At 43.7% G+C, this 17,078-nt stretch overlaps 1 protein-coding gene across 1 annotated transcript in view; it reads left to right on the forward strand.

Moving 5' to 3' along the window:
- Window positions 1-4,364: 4,364 nt before the first annotated feature.
- LOC119162051 (uncharacterized) overlaps window positions 4,365-17,078 on the forward strand; it is a 64,978-nt gene continuing 52,264 nt past the window's right edge. The window contains exons 1-3 of the mRNA XM_037414535.2: window positions 4,365-4,657; window positions 5,875-5,987; window positions 11,105-11,190. Coding sequence (XP_037270432.2) covers window positions 4,405-4,657; window positions 5,875-5,987; window positions 11,105-11,190 — 452 coding nt within the window. The 5' untranslated portion in view covers window positions 4,365-4,404. The remainder of the gene's footprint in view (window positions 4,658-5,874; window positions 5,988-11,104; window positions 11,191-17,078) is intronic.

Here is a 17,078-nt window from a genome sequence, read left to right on the forward strand (position 1 = left end):
CTTTTCGGTTCTCTATAGGTAGCTTTTTTTTTTTTTGACCTCGTCCAGGTCTGTTTAAATGAGCGACCCTGAATGAGAGCACGTGTCTCTCACAGCGAGCGCCGGAGTTTAAAAGTCCGAGTGTGAACACGCAAAAATGACACAGGAGACGCGTTCTGCATTGTACTTCGTGGCGGCAATGAATCGTACACTCAAGGTGAAAAAAGAAGAAACGCACTCCGTCAAAATTGTTCTTGAGCAAAGAGCCAAATTTTTTCTCCATGGACGCACGCCCTAGTGAGACAAAGCACTTTGCTGCTATGGACGTACATCGCTATCGCTAATAATGTGTATGTGTGTTGTGTGCCGGTGCGTGTGCTTATGTGTGTGGTGTTTGCGTGCGTGTACGTGCGTGTGTGTTTGTCAGTGTGTGGGACAAAGAGAGAGTGGCTTTTTTTATTTGCACTCTTGTATACTTTACTACATATGGTATTGCATAGGATCAGCCATGCTGTCTTTTTCATCATGACAATATTACACTTAGACAGGAACACAGCAGTGTTGAAGGAAAGCAATAGCTCTAGGCGCGAATATCGGGGTTCAACCCTCCCCCGAAACTCTTCAATTTTGCTTGCGTATATACACGCACACATACAAACCGATGTACGAACAGACATAAAGTAAGGTTGAACGCCCCCTCCCCCCCTTTCGAAAAAAAATCTGGCAACACCCCTGAACAGAGCATAGCCTCTATTCTGTATGAAGAGAAAAAAAATGAACTGGTCCTGTTAGCTATCATTATACAAGGACAGAAAATGTATAATGAAAAGGGAAGCGTAGTCGAGGATGGCAGGGAATTTGGTGGTGCGATGATATAGTTACCAATTCTTATTAGATGAAATTGGATCCCTCAATACTGGAGTAGCTGCTTATATGTTAGAATAGGCCATCGTCCAGCAGTATGCAAGGTGATGATAATAAATACCAGCATAATCCTCTATGACGCACCATAAATAGCTTTGGTGTAAAAAAGAGGACGACTGATCCTTTTGTACAATATCACTTTTAAACGGCTCTGTGGACTGCATCTGTCTTTTTAGTTATCGCTGGCATGAGCTCACAAGTTTGATGTGCGATCACAAACTCTCGAATACGATCGCATTGTAAGCAATGTTTTGTACAAGGGATGCCATGCAAATCTAGCACATTTATTTATTGCTAGAAAATATGCTCCCGTTGTCAATACTGGACAGTTTGTGAAGTGAATTATTCGTTTTTGTTATTCTGTCATATTAGGAGATGTCGATGCTTTTGTATTTAAAACACCGGCTACTGCTTTTCACGGGTGCGAAAATGACAGCAACGAAAAACAAAAGACCATAAAAAAAGAACATATGGTAGACTTCTATAGGCCCATTCACATAATAGAACAAACAAAAACATTATAATGAGTCCTGACACATAAAAGCAGAGTTATCAAAAGATGCAGTTGTACATACGCCATATATGCTGTAAAATAATACTAGACAACGTCCAGTCACATATATGTATTGAAGTGAAGGAAGTCCAGCTATAAGGCGCAGAATGAGTTCCGACGTCGAGTGACACGAAGGCGTGGTGCTACAATGGTGCATTTATTGCACGACAGCGAAGAGCTTCTTCGCGAAGCCTCAGCAGCATGTAACCTACCAGTGAACTAGCCAAACGGTGTTTTAAAACCACATCATTGCCGACATTAGAGGTCCACGGCTGTCAAAGGTTCACCATAAAGTAATGAAAACCCTTCGAAGCTTCTTTGAAGCCATGTGAGTTTTCGACGAGTGCTGAATTAACTGCATGGCTTGCGTATATTGTGCTGCTTTTTGGTGAACAATAGTGGCATGTTTTAAAACGAGAATATTTTAACTTTGGCACGTTTTGCATATGTGTGTGTATTACTTGCTTAAATTTTGTTGTAATCGTAATAACCAAGCAAAAATGCATACTTTAGTCACCATTGCCAAGAAATGGCGACAACTCCTTCATTCATTTTCATTTCAGTGAAAAAGATCATTAGCGATAAACATAGCACGTACCACGGTGTACATGCTAGCAGTCAACGGTCCGACTAAGCACAAGCACGCAGAGTTGGTCTCACTTTTTTCGGTTTGTCCGCTTTACCACATAGTCTCACCGAGATAAATCCCTCCGACTCATCCTGCTTTGTACGCTGCTGACTATCCTGAGCCTAATAAGTTCGCTGTTGACTTTTTTGCTCTTGACCTTGTTGTCATTGAGATTTGGTCAAGGAAGACGCCTTGAAGTTCCTGTAAAAATTAGCATTTTTTGGATAGTATTATGTCACCAGAATATATCTTTAGTTATAAAGTATATTGGTGTAAAGAATAGTATTTGCGAAATATGTTAACATATAAATCATACTCTTTGAAACAATACTTTTTTCGCACTTCTCTGCATGGGTTTCGCAGGGGCCTGTCCAGCCAAACTCAGCTTGCTCTCCGCATTCGTGATCTTTGTAGTGACCAAGACATACAAACGGACGCCGAATTTTTGAATAAGTTAGAACGCTCCACAATATCATCATCGTCGTAACCACCACCACCACCAAAATGACCAGATATACTCTCTCTTTTCACGTTCTGTTAGTACATGAACATGCACAACACTTCTTAGATCCATAGCTACTGGCTATTAGGGCTCTAAATAAATATGCTATTACGTGTACAGTCGACCTCACAATGAGTCGGAACACGGTGGCCTTGGTTGAATTGGCCTCAAGCCTGAACGATGACACTGGAAAACTTTAAATTGGTTCAGAAAGTATCTCTAAGTGAAGCTGGCTTCACTTTTTTTTTTCTGTGTCTTATAGCTGCTCTGCAGTTTTGGCATCTACTTAAGCACGAACAGTATGTTGCAACTCATATTGGACGCGACTGTACATCTTATTTTTACAAAACCAGTATTTGAAATGCACTTGATAAGTATAAAAATTATGCAAAATGATACACGAAGAATAGAAACATACTTTGGTACGATAATTGTAGTATCGTATACAACATAATGATACATGCATGAAATGAATTGTACGTATGCACCGCACAACAAATAAATGCACAAACGCACGTAAACGATGTCAAATATAATTTTGTATTGTTTTTAATCAACTTGTAATGAAGCGAAAATACAGAAAAAAGTGTGTGATAGTGTTTTTCTAACCTTTTTTAAAAAAAGCATGCTTTGTGCTACTATAAAATATGTCTCTTTCTTTTATTTCTCATGGTATGTTGTTCTAAGCCATAACTCCTCCAGAATGTAGTAGTTGCTCCCCACTAGACTGTTAGTAATGGGGTAATTAAATTGTGTAATGTGTCGTGTCTAAGGCGGGAATATGAAGAAGGGGTACTTTTTTGTAACGAAAAACTAAAACAAATCAGAAAAGATCCTGTTTTACAGAAAAGATGCTCTTTTCTGTGAGCGGTAATCACCAAGCACAACTGATCTCCTGAGACACCTGCAAATTTGTCACAACTGTTAAACTGCGGAACCATAATAATTGGAGAAACATTTTAAAATTCTCAACATAATTCTCTCGAGGTCCACTTTAAAAAGCCCCAAGTGGTCAAGGTTAACGCGGAGCACTTCACTTCAGCGTCTTTTGTCACCTCATATCTATTAAAGACGATGACCACCAGTTACTGATCAGTTTGTCAATCGAATGATACGGCTTATCCGTTTAATAATAGTAATAGACCCAATGTTTCAAAAAGCACTGCCCAGTCACTGTTTTCTTCGTCAATACAGCAGCGAAAATTGAAGTGCGCACTTGTCGCGTCAATAAATGCATCAAACTAGATAACCTGGGCGACACTAATCGGGAGCTATTACACCATGTGACCATTCGCTGTTCCTGTTCTTGTCCATCACCGATACCCACATGAACAGAGGCATGACTTGATAATCTAGGGATTCGAGGGAGGTGTGTGACCTCCTCGTCTAGATCGGCGTCTTTTCTGCGATGTTGTGTGCATCGGAGTCTACGTACAAGGGCAATGCGGGAAAGGCGCCTTATCACTTCATCGAGGACATCACCGCGAGGGTATGTTATCGGAGACATCGTGTATTCGAAGGTTCTATCACGTAACACGTTACGCTAAAAGCGTGAAATCACAAAGAATTTAAATAGCCGATGACATTGAATCTGGCTGCTGGTGCAAAGAAAAGTAGGTCAGTTGGAGGGTGCGGGCGTTCGAAACAGTACCGCTACGACCGCTTGTTTTTTGGCAGGCCATCAACTTTCTTGATCAAAGGTGATCATGGCCATGTGATAGGGGACCGGTGACGCCGTTGTACATGTCTTTCAATGGCACCGTATAAAACGGCGAGGCCTAAAAAAATGCTTCCAGTCTCCTGCCGGAAGCGAGGAATATGGACGTGTCGCTCGCCAGCTTGCCATATTTCCTGCCATGGACGGCACTGAAGATTGCGACGACCCTAAGTGTGACGTTTATAGGCATCGTTACCATTCTGATCGCGGTCGTATACTACCGTTGGAGACGCACGCACGTGCACTTGAAGCACTTCCCGGGCATCGAAGATGACTGGCCGTTCATAAGGAATATTCTCACCCACTGGCACATGAAGAGGAGAGAGAAAGAGCACGATTTGGATTACAATGTCCGTAAGTAAGAGAGCGTCTGCAATGACCGCTTCAGCTTCTCGTGCACTCGCACACGTTCAGCGTGGACAGAGAGATTGTTGCTCCCTCCATCCACGCATGAAGTGTCAGTCTGCGCAAATAGTGAGCAGAAAAGGCAAACCGGAACGTACCGTGAGAAGCTCGTAGGGAGAGTACGGCATTTCTTGTAGTCATTCAGCGTGAACGCCATTGACTGGAAAGCTTACTCAGTGGTCTGATGAAGCATCAGTATGTCACAGTGCCGTGTGGGGAGTTGACTTTGTGGCACATCACGAAGTGTCACAGCGAATAAAAAGGAACATTATTTTTTGTGTAAATCTACGGCAAACATTTGGAACTAGCTGTAATCAAAAATAGTGGTTCGTAATTATAGAAATTGAGTAAAAAGAGTACTTGTGCAGCTAAAAAAAAGTACTGTAGCGTCGGCATCATTATGAGATAGCGATATTCACTGCTCATACAACAGACTACAACCCTTGTAATAGGACCTTAATTAAGCGTTATTTGTAGTTTCTCTTTGTTTCTACATGGGACATATTTTCAAGATCTGTAATATTTATTCCAGTGTTCCTATTTTCCCACCATTTTTCAACGCACTCCGTTATTTAACCACTCGCCTCTTTAATGCTTGAGCCCGGGGGCACAGTAAACGAAAGGAAACGAAACGCGTACATCAGTCACAAATCATATTGATATTCATATCAGATAGTTACTAAAGAGTGTTGACGTTCTGCCAAACCAACCACTTACCTACGATATCTTTAACTGTCGGAAAACTGAGAGTAAACTGGAATTGCAACATACATGGCCCGGAAGTGTGCAGATTACTGTTTTGGTACCACTGTTTCACAGTGTTCAAGTAGGCTCTGCTTAAACGGGTACACCAACAACACTCAAAGTTTTGTCGCTGTAATTTTGTTAAGTGCTACTCTCAGGAAAGATGAAAGGAAGGCCTACGTTAAAAATGCAGTTTCGAGTTCGTTTTTTTCTCAATATTTTCGTATCTGTGAAGATCAAAATAGACGAAACATGACGTAGTAGCAACATCACACAAGAAAAATTTCGCAGAGGGCTCTATCGAAGCGTTCGGCAAATATTCAATGATGAAAGTCAAGAACCTCCAATTTATTGCTCTATTTCAAAGCCGAAGGTCTGGATGCATGAGTGTTTGAAATCACGTTGATCACAAATTTTCGCAGTCTTCTTCGAGTACTTGAATGCGGGCTCTCAAAGGATGAAACACCTGCCCTACTTCCGTGCCTACATGGGAGACGTCCCCTATGTCGTCATTCACAAGGCGGAAGCTGCTGAAGTACGTTGACACACATTTAAAAGTTCATTCTGGTGAAATGTATTTGCTTTGTCACTTTGCAACTTCTCAGGGTTATCATAATTTTTTTAGCACACGGCGTTTATAAAGCACGATAAAGTTGGAATTGAGGCACAACGAATTGCAACAATTACTAATTCCTGTACGATGAATAATGTGCGCTCCATTATTTCAAGTTTGAAACAAGGTCAAATGGTGACGTGAAGTGATGCGATTCTCGGGAAAAAGTTTAGACACCTTAGCATCTCCAGAAGAATTACGGGGCACAAGAAAAGTGCGCCGAAAAAAAATATTCTGCTTGTTTGTACCTATTCCTTTTTGGCGGTGGCTAATTTTTTTCTTGTATTATTGTACCTAATAGTTCAGGTACAAGTTATATAAAAATACCCCATTTTCTTGTCTAGAACTGAGAAAGCCTCTCACCAATGCAGCTGCGCATGAATGGAGAAACGGTGAGCTGCTGTAATAATTATAATTAACAACGCAGGCCAAGACATCGCCCCTTTTAAGCCTGAGTTCCTCCTAATCTCTACTTCCAGGGCATCCAGCCCATCGAACACGTCGATAAGCATTAAGTGATCTATTTTTACGGTATTGGTGACTATGAGCGCGGATGTGTAGATCGAACGCTTACAAGAACGGTGTAACATAAACAAAAGCTTCAAGAAAGAGGAGGAGGAAGGAAAAAAACAACATCCCTTCTAAGCCAGTGTGGTGTGTGATCGACTAAGCAATTCGGAAAAAAATGAAACTTTTACTGCAAGTTTTGCTCGCAAAGAAAAACAGGCGACGTGGCAGCGCTTGCAGTCACCCGGTCCCTAATGAGACACGTAGAAAACGGTGTTATTGCTGTAGATTGCATGTTACCGCAGATGCATCGCGAGCAGTTGGACCTGACGGCTTATCGGCATTTCATATTAGAAACTGTCACATCCTTGTCACACAGTGCATACTATTCATATATACGACTACATCTAATACTTTAATTGTTCCGCATGTACTGGAAAGTGGCGAACGTCGTCCCAGTTGACAGGTCAGGTGACAAAAAACCTCGTTGAAAATTACAGGCCCATCTCGCTAACAGCCATTTGTCACTCGTTACTTAAGCACATCTTATACAGCGGAACAGTGAAGTATATACCTGAAATCAACCCGCTTCTTTTCACCAGATCAGCTTGGTTTCAGAAATGGACGCTCACGTGTAACTCAGCTAGTGGAATTGCAACAATACATTTCACATTCTTTAGATAGTCACTTCCAAATAAATGCAGCGCTTTTTTTATTTCTGTAAAGCTTTCGATATCGTTCCACAAAAAGTCTTATACCTTATAGCACACAGAAAGAGCAGATGGAATAGCAACCTGGCTAAGCTCAGGCTCTTTCACGTGCCACATAACCTGTTGGAATTTTAGATGCATTCTGTAAAAATAAACGTTATTGGATAAAGGGCCACCTCTACTGTCGCAAACAAAGCGTAGTATTTACCGGCTCAAAATCATCCACCCTAGACGATACGTGTGGTGTAGCACAAGGGAGCGTGTACGGACCATTGTTGTTCCTCATTTACATTACTAGAACAGTTGATGGTGTTAACTCTCCCATTAAGTTATTTGCGGATGACAGCGTAGGGTGCCGAGCAATTGAATCATGCAAGGACGCCGAATCTTAGTAAAGCAATTTTTGCAGATGATCAGTGTGTGCCAAAGCTGGAAAATCAGTCTCAACGCCCAGAAACGTTGTTGTGCACCATTTACCAAGCGGATTCACAAACTGGAAGCATCGTACGAGATCCACAATTCATTATTCGTAATGCATATCATTATGAGCATTATGACACCTATCATTCTGACAAATTTAAGTGTATTAAACACATAGATAAGACCGTGACAAAGGCAAGTAAAATGTTGCACTTTATAAGCGGAAATGTGAGACAAGCTTCACAGACAATGAACTGAACCCTCTACTTTATGTATTCAAGATATATTTTAGATTAAAGTTGTGTGATCTGAGATTTTCATCAGCAATACCAAATCGGAGACTGAGAAAAACAACAACTTCAGAATCAAACTGCCACATTTCTAAGTAACAACTATAGTTACTTTGCAAGCATTACAGAAAAAAAACTTTGGGATGGGAGCCGCTAATGGATAAATTTCTTCATAGTAGTTATTAGAGCAGAAATTTCTTCATAGTAATTATTAGAGCAGAAATGCGATTAACCCCTTTAATTTTCCTTTAGTACCAACGTATGTCTCAATTCGACCAGACATTTTCGTAAAATATCAGAATACCTATGTCAAACATATCCTTTGGTAGTTCCTTCTTTGTAAAACAATACAAGAATAAAACCGACGTTCATATACTATCTTTATCGAAGCTGATAAGAAATTTTTTCTCTTGGCCGTGCAATGCTCATGATATTTTTGTCATTGGGAAACGTTTCTTATTCTGAAGATTTGTGAAGTTTAAAACGTTTGATTATGATGCTTATAATTTGTGTGATTGAACATAAGTCGAGTGTTTTTTTTCCTTTAGGTATTTTTTGTATTGTATCTGCTGTATCAGTTGCTATTTGTGCTATGACCCATTTCCACCTACCCCTACGCAATACCTTATGGCGACGATAATAAAGTGAAAATAAATATAATAAAATTCTAGTTCTACAAATATGCGCATAGAAATAGTCGCATGCGACGCAGTTAGACCACATTTCATAAACGCATTCAGATTTCCATCGCAACCCCAGGCGCTCAGCTCTGCTCACTGAAAAAAAAAAAGAGCGAATAGACGGAGCCTGCTGACGTGACTTTTACTCGGCCGCGTATTCTAGGCGCACGCAGGAATTATTCAGTTGATTGTCTTCGGAGTATGTCGCGCGCACGCATATAAAGAAAGTCTAACTGCTGTGCAAAATATGCACATAGCACTACTTGTCACTTACCTTGCTCTAATTTAGGAATGGTTGAACAAAGGTTTTTTAAGTAGTACGCAAGAGCTGTAATAACGGCCTCATTTCCCTTTGTCTTGTTTAGCCTGGCTACATTATGCAGTAATATGCTACATTAAATTCAGTTAAAGTAACATTTGGAAGATCCCCGACACTCTGGTAATCACTTTCATGCAAAGCGATCGGCTAGTAGCCACCTATCCCAGATTTTTTTTGTTTGGTTTTTTCGTGTGCTTTGAGACAAGTTTTCAGAGGTATATAAACTTATTTGGGCGAATTCGTTGGCTTAAGCGGCCAGGCAGGTCGACTTCACTGGCGTTTAAAGAGTAGTTGAAGCTCCGACGTATAGATGTAGCTCACGTTGAAGCGATGTCCCTTTTACTGCGACGAAGCACAAGTCACCGTTCGACGATGCGCACATTGTAAGTAATCGTCGTCGGTATATTCGAGCAATGGTTGGCTATAGCCTGTGATTCCAAAGTTTATAACAATCCTATAAATACTGGTAGTTCACCACGCAACCATTTGTGTTGCTCTAATGTCACGAATGTATATCGTCTATTCCTGAACAACTTGAATGAATGTCGTGATGTGGTAGAATACTTGACAGCCATACAGCATGCTTGAGTTCGATTTCGGCTCAATCCTCAATGTTAAGTCTTCGCTTCAATCGGACTTTATCACACACCGACAATAGAGTTCTAAATGGGCGGTTTTACGAGCGAGCGGACAAGCGGAGAGCGCAGCGGAGCGTGAGCCGATAAGAAATCTTATCGGGTCGCGCTCCGCTGCCCTATCTTCTCGCCCGCTCGCTCATAAATCCACCCAGCTAAAACTCTAATGCCGTTGCCACCGGCACCGTGTTATCTGCAACACGGGTTTTTAACGCTATGGCGTTAAAATTTCATGTCTGTTAACACTGTACCAGGGTAGATATTGACTGTGCATCTACTGTGGCGCACACCCGTATACAACGGCCGTAAATTGTATATCACAGCCCCTTATGTGAATATATACCACACCGGCGAAGAAATGGGTTTCGTGACATACACGACAGGCAATTCACGTTATTCGTGTAGGGACCAGTGAATCGTGTTCCTAAGCACTCATGTTCTCCCATGTCAAGTTTGGTATATGCAAAGCTAAGGAGACAACCATGAGTGCACCGACATATAGATAAATATGATAGATATGAGTAATAAAGCTCTTTAGCGCATCATAGGAACAGCCAGGTGTCAGAAAACTTGAATTGCGTAATGAAGGGGTCATCCGATGCACCAACCCATTAGAGAACTTGTTATTGATCACCTATTAAGTCTTGCGCATACCCACTTCAGGCATAATTCTTCATCATCTTCAGCCATACCATATAAATGCACAAAATTTATTGCAAGTGTGTAGCGCACACCATGCTTCTACGAAGAATGACAAAAAATAGCATAGTGAATGCCGGTCTATAGTACAGAGACATTGCGATTATTTATGGCGTAGTGGGTACCCAGCCAGTGTGCCTGCAGCAGTTTTCGAAATAGTGTTTAGTAAAGGCTCTGAAAGGCCGCTCTTCTAGCGTTCGCTGTGACTGTTGCACGCGTTCGCGCAGGCGTGTTCTTTTTGCTTGTTTCTTTGGAAGGAATATCTAAGCTCTTTGACCCAAAGCCCAGGAACAGAAAGCTTAGAATGGCTCCGATTCTGGAGGCAGTGCAAAACAACATTAGGTGCAGAAAGCTTTCGTGAAGACCAATTTAATGATTGAGGAGAATATGAATGCGATGGCCAGGTGCTTTGATAGGGATGAAGATTACGTAGAAAAGTTATATTCATATTACGGTGCTAGCTTCCCGTTAATAAACTAAAGAATGAGAAGTGCAGACAATTTTTTGTTTGCCCTCGTAGCTGTAAGTAAGCGTCTTGTGTGTCCATCTTATCACCCTCTTTTTTTTTTCGTTGCTGTGGTTCACCACCAACTGCATGCTAGTACTTTTTACATTTGAGTGTTCATGCCTACAACTGTTCTTTGCTTTAATTCCACAGTTCTTTCTGTTTTATCCTCACTTTTGTTTTGGGTTGCTAGCCAGATGAATTTCCAGTTAACCGCCCTGTCTTTGCCACTTGTATCATTTTCTCGCTACTGACTCATTTCATCTATTTTTAGGCAATCTTTGGTAGCCCGACTATGCTGCAGAAGTCTATTGAGTACACGTGGCTGCATCCATGGTTGGGGACAGGCCTTTTGACAAGGTGAGTAGCCGTGGTTTGTTCTGTGCTAACGCTACACGCAAGGTCGCTGCGTTCTTTACCACAAACCATGTGAGCAAAAAAATAACAACAAAAAAACTGCAGACCGCAGTCGTGGCCCAGTAGTAGAATGTCCGCTTCGGCAGTGGGAGGTCACGGGTTCAAATTCCGCTGCCGCTGGTCACCCGCCGGTTTCCGTGAAATTGAGCAGAAGCGCTCCCCAGACCTGGAATTCTGGCTTTCTATTCAGGAGTTAGAGACGCTCGAGAATGGGGCCTACGCAAAAAATCCCGTTGAAAACTCGCGAGACCTGCTGTGTAGGGACCACGTGGTTCTCTATGGCTTCAGGTTATCACAACGTCGTCGGTGCAGACGACAGATATTCTTTCCCGTTGTTGTTGTTGCAGCTTGTTACTGAGCCCGCATTTACCTGCTGCTGTATACCTTCGAAGCTTTCAAAAGAAAGGGTTAAACCAGTACCAGTTCATCAACAAGAGGAGGTAGAACTTTTGCGCAAGTGACGTTGGTTGTGGTTCCGTATATATAAAAAGAAACTAGAACTCAAGCTAAAGGTCACTAAATGTAACCATCCCATTTTATTGGGGGTTTATAGCTATATAGAATATACGAGGCATTATGAGTGTAGTGTTTATCACAAGACAAAATATTACTTTGAATACGCAAAAAAAGAATTATGAGAGTGTTGATTTGCTTTTCGTCTTGGTCTTCAAGCCACGCAAAAGTGAATAATTAAAAGCTCAATGCGCCTGTTTGTGATTTTGCGGAAATTCGGCGACAGATCTTCGAACTACGCGTGAGATTTTTGATTTTTAAAACTTGGCTCGCCATACTATGTGACGTAGAACAACTTCACCATATAAACAACCATCATAACATGAGTGAAAAGCTAGTTCAATTATTTTTGCTAATGAATCATTCCTGAGTGATCTAATTAGTGGTAAAAGCTCTCCGCCTCGAGCTGGATATTGGCTGCGAAGACAGCAAAACTATCATAGTTTTGTAAGAGAAATCCGTATTGCTTGAACACACACACACACACACACACACATATTTATATATATATATATATATATATATATATATATATATATATATATATATATATATATATATATATATAGAGAGAGAGAGAGAGAGAGAGAGAGAGAGAGAGAGAGAAGCCTTCAACCAGAGAGGGAGGCACATTCGCAGGGAGATACATTACAGACGTTTATTTACATTAAGGAGAAATTAAGAAGAGAGCTACATCATGACAATCTCGTGTTCAATGCCTCTAAAGCAACCAGTGAGGCCTGATTGAAAGCCTCGTTTCCCATATCCCCGTTTACCATATAATCACAGGGCACACACCACGTTCGATGGGGATGCCCTCACCCACCCAGGTCAGACCTGTGGCACCACGGTGTCCCTTCACTGGCTTGAGGAGGCCGCAGGAGTGATGAGTCCTACGCTAGTACCGATACACCAAAAGGACCGCAGATCACCACGCTCAATTACTGGGACGCGTTGTCATCCGCAGCGACGCCGCTGTCCCTTCAAAGAGGATGGCGCGACCGAAACCCATTGTTGTTGTCTCGTCGAACACTTTGCGATGCCAGACTGCAGGGCGCCTCAATTCACGACTCGAAAGGACAATCCCTATTGCAAAAACCAGCGCCACTAGGTACCAGCATCGGGCGTCATGCCTGATTATGAACCCAGTATGGCGCTGGTACCAGCGCCTCCCAGCGCAGGCACTGGGACGCTGGAGCGGCTACGTCACAGTACTCTCCGCAAAATGCCTTCACAGAGTTATAACGGGGATGGTAATCCACCATAAATACATAAATATATAAGTATACAACGCGCATGATTCACATAAAACATAAAAAGTTTTTTGACGGGATTCGAACTTGCTACCTTTTGAACTCGCATCGAGTACGCTACCCACTACGCCACGCCACAACGTACATGATGGGTTGTAAAATGACTATTCATCCGAAAAACGCGCCGTTGGACTTGATGTTTACAAGCTGCACATGATTGATTGATTGATATGTGAGGTTTAACGTCCCAAAGCCACCATATGATTATGAGAGACGCCGTAGTGGAGGGCTCCGGAAATTTATACCACCTGGGGTTCTTTAACGTGCACCCAAATCTGAGTACACGGGCCTACAACATTTCCGCCTCCATCGCAAATGCAGCCGCCTCAGCCGGTATTTGAACCCGCGACCTGCGGGTCAGTAGCCGAGTACCTTAGCCACTAGACCACCGCGGCGGGGCTTCGAGCGGCACAGTCAAGATTGACGTGATGTTCCTTTCCAACTAACAATTGTGTCTTGATTCGACAGTGACGAACAGCTTCCGGGCATTGAATGACGTGCGGATATTAGCACGAGAGCAAAGTTTTTTGAAGCATCTACATCTTAACTCTGAAAAATCACAAATTGACTGGAGGAACAGCCACAGATTGTCGGCTGTTGCTGCCAATAGTTTTTTCCTTTGATAGTCGGTTCTCGCACTTGCTACTGGTCAACATGTACTGATGATTTAAAATGTCTTGTTCGGTAGATATCTATGCGCACGAGTGAATATTGAGTATTTTTTTTCGCGCAAGCGACGATGTAGCAGTACACATCCGGCGTGCCAGATTACATATTTGCAGTTATATCAATACTAACAATCAAAAACACCCATAGAAATACTAATGAAATCCGTTGAAAACGTATGCCAGGGAGTCAGTTCATGAAGGCGTACCAAATTACTAACTGAAAATTGCGTGTTCTAACACATTAGTCAGAGAAGTACCGGCCAAGTGTGGCCGGCAGCTTTCGGTGACAGCCTGCGTAGCTGAAAGCGTGATGCATCGATCGTCAGAGCTCCTAGTGGGAACATCGACACAAGGTAAAATAATTGATTTAGGTTCTTGGGTGTCTAAACTATACTTTACAGTTATTCTCACACTTAAAAATTGTGTGTACATGAAGCAAGAAACGCCGGTCACATATATACCAACGCGGCCGGCACGACAGGTTGAATGCTCGCTGGGCCGGGCACTAGGTAAGACCACTCTCGATGCGGTGAGTTGCGATGGTTGAAAATTCTACATTTGAGCTTCGGAACATTTCTAACTGTTACCTGAAGTAAGCGGAAGGATAAGCATGGCCAGACATTCATTTATGTGGTGTGGCAGAATCAACCGACAGATTTTTTTCTCGCCTCCACTAGGACACTTAGCGAAGCGATCGAAAGAGCTCATTTACGTTTTGTCAACTTGGCGGCAAAAACAGTTTCCTGTTTCTGTTAGGAGTGGCAGGCAGCTGCAGGTTTTCAAACACTGCAACTTGGAATCGTTACAGCAATACACGGCTGATGCGAATATGGCCGGTATACGCAGGGGCATATACAAAAAAGGTGCACTATAATTGCTGCGATACGTAAGTGCACCACAAAAGTTACGTATGCTAGGTATCTGTTAGGGTAGCATCTCTCCATACCGTCGAATCAAGCGTTCTATATTCGACACTGAAATATACCACGGCACACGCTACAATAATGTGCACGCTGCGCTGGTAGAAACAGTGCGTGCTCCAGTATTCACCAGCGCTTGCCAGTCAAAATTCCAGCGCTTCCAGCGCTTCGCAGTGTGCACCACATCAAAACGATTAAGCCAGCGCTCCTACCAGTGCGACACAGCTTTTTCCCAGTGTGCCCAGCGAAGTGCCAGTGAATACAAGCGTGAACCAGTGTCTCAAGCGCGTACCAGTGCCAAAACACGTATACTGGTATCACGCTGGGAACGGTGTTCTTTTAAATAGCGATACCACGGGCTAGAACGGCTAAACGCTACTAGACTATGAGTTTTCAAACACTCCTTCTAAGGTGCCGTGCTCCTTAGCCGGCACCTTTTCTGTGCTTGCCGCCAGATGGCGGGGCTATCGCATCGGGCTCCGGCCGACGCGGTTGGGTCTGCTCAGCGCACGCGCATTTGTTCACTTGATAGCACTATGCAAATGTTCTTAAACGTGTTTTAAATTGATTGATATGCGGGGTTTAACGTCCCAAAACCACTATATGATTATGAGAGACGCCGTAGTGGAGGGCTCCGGAAATTTAGACCACCTGGGGTTCTTTAACGTGCACCCAAATCTGAGCACACGGTCCTACAACATTTCCGCCTCCATCGGAAATGCAGCCGCCGCTGCCGGGATTCGAACCCGCGCCCTGCGGGTCAGCAGCCGAGTACCTTAGCCACTAGACCACCGCGGCGGGGCTAAACGTGTTTTAAAGACAATTGTCCTTCTTGGGGACCTTCGACGCAAAAATGTTGGTCTGTCTGTCTGTCTGTCTGTCTGTCTGTCTGTCTGTCTGTCTGTCTGTCTGTCGGTCGGTCGGTCGGTCGGTTGGTCGGTCCATTTGTCTGTTTATCCGCCCTTAACAGCACCCTAAACGGTACCAAAGTGGCCAAACGATACTCCAGGTGGCCGACCTTGTCCCCAGCGCCCACCCATCGGACACGGTAGGTCAAGTTGCAAAGCACCAGCTGAGCAGTCGATGAGGGCGGAATTAGTGGACAAAACGTCAAGACCGAGGATCACATCATTGGTTCAGTGAGAGAAAGAGTGAAGAAAACTGAAGTTTGACGGCCGGCGATAGTAACGCGTGCAGTACAGACGCCAATAACAGAAGCCATACCATCATCAGCAACACGAATACTGCGTGAAGGGGCTTTCTTTAAGAAGAGGACTTTCTTTATGCGGTCACGAATGTGCAGGCTCATCACAGAAGTATGGGCGCCAGTGTCTACCAAGGCTTTAACAGATAAACCGTCCACTTCAAGGTTGATCAGGTTCTGGTTGGTCGGCAGAGTCAACAGAGGAATTGGAGACAAGTCGTGTCAGCACCGTCACCTCCAGGAGCTGCAGCCGTTAGTTTTCCGAAGAAAACCGCCGGGCAGAGGATGGGGACGGGGAACGAGGTGGCGGCGGAGACCAGGAAAATCTACGTAGAGGTGAAGGTGAGCGAGTGTACTGGGCAGTGGTCGTAGTGGTCGGCTCGTAATTATCTGAGCTATCACGCAGTGGTAGTTCCTGGCCATAGAGATGGGCTGGTGAGTGGAGGTTGGGGATGCTTGAGTTTGCCCGATACGGTGAGGTCCACGTGCTTCGGCAATGACGGGAAATCTGTCGTACTCATTCACATCGCAAGCAAATCGGCCTGTCGTCAGGCGTCCTCCACTCATTTTGGTCACGGTTACGTGGAGCAGAGCGGTGATAATGCTGTGGGTGGCTGGAGGTAGATGAACTGACAGCGTCGGGACGGTGCAGAGAACAGACCGTGTGAATACCCGCATTGGCTAGTTCTTGGCCAACAATGGTCTGTATTAGTGATATGGTCGGCTGAGGATCACTCGGTGCTAGTGCTCTCGAGGGTGCGGGTGATATGGCCTCGATTTCGCGGCGTACGATTCTCGTAATGTCACCGGAGTGTGAGTTGGGTTGGGTGGCTATACGAAGATCCTCGCAATTTGACGTCGCAGCAGTGTTGGGAAGGCACGTAAAGTGGTGGGCAATGCGACGGCTTTTAGCCTGTTGAAAGCGTTGGCACTCCAAGATAACTTTTTGCACAGTGGAACAGCCTTTGCACACAAGGAGGTTAAATGCATCGTCTGCGATACCCTTGAGCACGTGCGATACCTTCTCGGCTTCAGCCATGGTGCGGTCAACTTAATGGAAAAGGGTCAGCACATCTTGTATATACACCAGGTAAGACTCCATAGATGTCGGAACACGTGTGCCAAGTTCTTTCCTAGTGGCCTGCTTGCAGCCGGCAGATTGACAAAACAACTCGCGTAACTTGGTCTTGCATACATCTCAGCTCGTGATCGC

The sequence above is a fragment of the Rhipicephalus microplus genome, chromosome X (genome assembly GCF_043290135.1).
Source record: "Rhipicephalus microplus isolate Deutch F79 chromosome X, USDA_Rmic, whole genome shotgun sequence".
Taxonomy (NCBI): Eukaryota; Metazoa; Arthropoda; class Arachnida; order Ixodida; family Ixodidae; genus Rhipicephalus; species Rhipicephalus microplus.